A 4,377-nucleotide genomic window follows, 5' to 3' on the forward strand; every position below is an offset into this window, starting at 1 on the left:
ATTAGAAAATATATAGGACTATTTTGTATGCTGTTCAACATCAACAACAACAAAAAAACCAAGCTTTAAAAAAATATTGAAGCATGTAGAAGACATATAATTTTTGTTCATGGACACTGAAAAAATTGCAAGAGTGTCACCATTACTTTATGCATGATAAAATGAATCCAAAGGCAAGAAAATTCTTGTCACTTTTCTTTGAATCATCCCTACAGATGAAATTCACAGAAATCAGGGCAGAGGACAATGCCTCCACTGTGACAGAATTTCTCCTCCTGGGATTTTCTGACCTTCCCAACTTACAAGGGATTCTGTTTGTGATGTTCTCCATAATTTACTTAATCATCGTGATTGGCAATAGTTTCATAATTGTAATAACTAGAATTGATCCTGCACTACAAAAGCCCATGTATTTTTTCCTGGCAAATTTTTCTACTCTGGAAATCTGTTATGTATCAGTCACTCTTCCTAGGATTCTGTTCAACATTGCTACTCAAGACAGAAACATTTCTGTCCTCAGCTGTGCCACACAGATGTGTTTCTTCCTTATGCTGGGAGCCACTGAGTGTTTCCTGCTGGCGGTGATGTCCTATGACCGCTATGTGGCCATCTGCAACCCTCTGCACTATCCTCTGGTCATGAACCCAACAAAGTGCACTCAGCTGGCAGCAGGCTCCTGGCTTGGAGGCATCCCAGTCCAGATAGGACAAACCTGTCAGATATTCTCTCTACATTTCTGCAGTTCTAACCAAATAGAGCACTTCTTCTGTGACTTACCGCCCATTCTCAAGCTGGCCTGTGGGGACACTTCAATGCATGAGCTGTCTGTCTACCTAGTGGCTATGCTCTTTGTCGCTTTCCCTTTCACACTGATTCTTGCCTCTTATAGCAAAATCATTGCCACCATCCTGAGGTTGCCAACTGCCACAGGACGGGCAAAAGCCTTCTCAACATGTTCTTCCCACTTAGTTGTGGTGTTTCTGTTTTTTGGATCAGCAACTGTTACCTACCTGAGGCCAAAGTCCACCCATTCTCCAGGAACTGACAAACTGCTCTCTCTGTTCTACACCATTGTGACTCCCATGTTTAATCCACTGATATACAGCCTTCGGAACAAGGAGGTGATTGCTGCACTGAGAAAGATGTTACTTATAAAGTAATGCCTGAAGCTCTGGAACTAAAGATAGATAGCTTCTTATACATTGACTGAACAAATCGGTCAGATTTCATTCATTTGATTGAAATATAATCAGTTTATGCTACTAAAATGTCTCCATTATTTTGAATGATAACCTGAAATTTATTCTGCTTTGAAATAATCTACACATATTAATATGTCTCTATTCAATAAGATATAATAAAAAGAGAGTATTTTAATATGATATAATACAATATAAACCACAGTTTTTATAGGAAAACTTTGAGGACATTTCTAATTATTGAAATTTGTGTTGTAAATGCACAGGTAAATATTTAATATTTTAACATAAATGTCAATATATGGTGGTATTCTTTCATTCAACATTATATAAAATTAATTATTAATAAAATTATTAATAAAAATTAATATCAATATGCTTTGCTGAATTGTTAAATGACTTCATACGATTAATATTAATATACTGTTTTTCACAGTTCTGGCATCTTCTGTATTTGTCACAACATAAATAAATGTGACACAAATATTTCAACCTAATATTAATCATTATAGTGCTCAGCCATAACACTATGTTAAAATCTGCTTATTTTCTTCACATGCTTAATATCAATGTACAAGGGTCTTTATAATATATTTATTACATTTAACTTCTATCAGTTGTGTCTTCAACTGGCATAGTTTTCAATGAATCTCTTATTACACAAGCTTCCAATTTGATTATATATACATATAAATATATACATATATATACATGTATATATATATGTATGTATATATATATATACACACACACATAAATAAACGTGGCCATTGATAAGATGGTTCAGTGGGCAAGACAGTTTTCTCTGTAATCATATATCCTAAGTTTAACTACCCATCATCTATGTTAAAATATTGGCATGACCACACATTTGACTTTTGTCTCAGTACTGTGAGGAAGAGATAGGTGTGTGGCCTTGTGTGTGGCCTGTCTTATTTCAATTAAATGGAGAATACTCTCATTAAAAATTTAATGTGTGGAGGACAGCTACAGAAGGACAACTGATATGCTTTTCTGACTTCTGTGAAAGTACATGCTTCCACATGCACACATTGTACATACCACATGTACATACATACATAAGAAAATGTACACATAGGGCTAGAGAGATGGCTCATTGGTTATGAGCACTGACTATTCTTCCTAATTTCTAGAGTTCAAATCCCAGCAACCACCTGGTGGCTTACAACCAATGGTAATGAGATCTGATGCCCTCTTCTGATGTGTATGAAGACAGCTACAGTGTACTTCTTAATAATAAATAAATCTTTGGGTCCGAGCTAGAGTGTCTGGAACAAGCAGAGGTCCTGAGTTCAATACTTGACAACCACATGATGGCTCACAACCATCTGTCTAGCTACAATGTACTCATGTACATAAAATGAATAAATAAATCTTTAAAAAAATATATGGAAATGAAATTTTTGCTTTTTGAAATTATTTTTTGAAACAATGTATTGAATGTTTGTATTAATTTTTATTTAAAAGTTTGGTGGGTTATCCACTAAAATAATCACCACCTGTTTGGTTTGGTTTTGTTTTCCATAGTTGTTTTATTGTTGTGGTTTGTTGTTGTTCTTGTAAGATATTGCTTACTGGTGATATTTTACTTGAGGTTGTAGATCTATTTAAATTCATGTCTGATGGCATATAGATTTAACTTTTGTAAGTAGTGTGTACTGAGATAATTAGGCATTTCTTCGACATTTAATAATGTAGAGTAAAACAAGTTTTAAAAGTATGACCTTACGATTCTCTGGATTTCTTCTTTTTTTGTTCTTGTGCACATTTTTATTTCTTTTCTTTTCTTTTTCTTTTTCTTTCCTTTTTTTTTTTTTTTTTTTTTTTTTTGGATTTTGGTTTTTTCGAGACAGGGTTTCTCTGTCTAACCCTGGCTGTTCTAGACCTCACTCTGTAGACCAGGCTGGCCTCAAACTCAGAAATCTGCCTGCCTCTGCCTCCCAGAGTGCTGGGATTGCAGGCGTGTTCCACCACTGCCCAGCCATATATATATATTTCTAATCCTATTAATGTGGAGATTTTCTCTCATTGTTAATTTGAATACGTTTTGCCAATCAAATTTCTGAAAGAACTAACTCCTTCTTTATTGATTTTTTGTATTATATTATTTCTTGTGCCTACTTTGTTTTCTTCCCTGAGTTTGATTGTTTCTTGCTATCTACTCCTTTTGGGCGTGATATCTTCTTTTAATATAAGAGTTTTAGGTGAGATATTAAGTTGCTGGCATCAGATCTCTCCAGTTTTTCTTATGTAGGCACTCAGTGCTATGGACTTACCTCTTAGTATGGTCCTTATTGTGTCACATACATGTACATACACTATGTACTTATTTTTATTAAATGCTAGAAAAACTTTAATTATCTTTTTTAAAGCAATTTATTTATTTATTTATTTATTTAAAATCCAGGCATTGCCTCTTCTTATGGTACCTCCTCTCACAGTTCTTCATCCCATTTCTCCTCTCCCCTGCCCCCAAAGAATTACTATTCTGTAATGGTAGATCTGCTCAATCTAAGAGTGCAGACTGTATTCATATTGAGTTGTGTTTCTTTGCCAGGACTAATTTGGGTTAGAGATTCACCACAACAAAGGAGTGCCAAGTATATTGATTTGAACTCAACTAACCTGGGATAAATAAATGTTCACTACCTCTCAATCCCTGAATAGGACTTGGGCAGCTATACATAGGCTGAAGCAGGGTGGATTGGAAGCTCACTGGATCTGAAGGGGTTACCAAGAATGGCAGAGAGGCTCCCTCCCCTAAACCCTCAGACAGAGAGCTAAGGCCAGGGGAAGCACCTCAGCCTGGAGCTACACTGTATAAGAACTGCAGGGAGGGACAGGAGACCCTGGAGCACAACTGCCTGTGAGATAGTTTTGGGGCAGACACAGTGAACTAATAGGGCATCTATCTCGAAAAGAGCCTTCAGATGTTTACTTCCCTGCATCCTTCACCCCCACTGTGCTTCCCCAACCCCCAGGGTATAGCACAGATAGACTGGTCTCTAGACTCCTTGCTGTGGCTTACCTGAGATCAGCAGAGGGACACAGAAGACAAGGGTCTTTCTAAACTCATCCCATTCCTGTGAATAAAGAATCAGGAGACAATGGCACAAAAGGCCCGGACCAGGTAATTCATTGATATAATAATGAGAGA

The 4,377-nt window shown here is 36.4% G+C and overlaps 1 protein-coding gene across 1 annotated transcript; it reads left to right on the plus strand.

Annotated features, from left to right (window-relative positions):
* Nucleotides 1-206: 206 nt before the first annotated feature.
* LOC127685575 (olfactory receptor 10AG1-like) lies at nt 207-1,160 on the plus strand. The gene has a single exon (XM_052182881.1). The coding sequence runs from the start codon at nt 216-218 to the stop codon at nt 1,158-1,160; it is 945 nt and encodes a 314-aa protein (XP_052038841.1). The 5' UTR covers nt 207-215.
* The last annotated feature ends 3,217 nt before the right edge of the window (nt 1,161-4,377 follow it).

The sequence above is a fragment of the Apodemus sylvaticus genome, chromosome 5 (assembly GCF_947179515.1).
Source record: "Apodemus sylvaticus chromosome 5, mApoSyl1.1, whole genome shotgun sequence".
In the NCBI taxonomy this organism is placed as follows: domain Eukaryota; kingdom Metazoa; phylum Chordata; class Mammalia; order Rodentia; family Muridae; genus Apodemus; species Apodemus sylvaticus.

What these genes read in the sequence shown, in the direction of transcription:
- LOC127685575 (XM_052182881.1), top strand. Translation starts at nt 216, where the DNA reads ATGAAATTCACAGAAATCAGGGCAGAGGACAATGCCTCCACTGTGACA.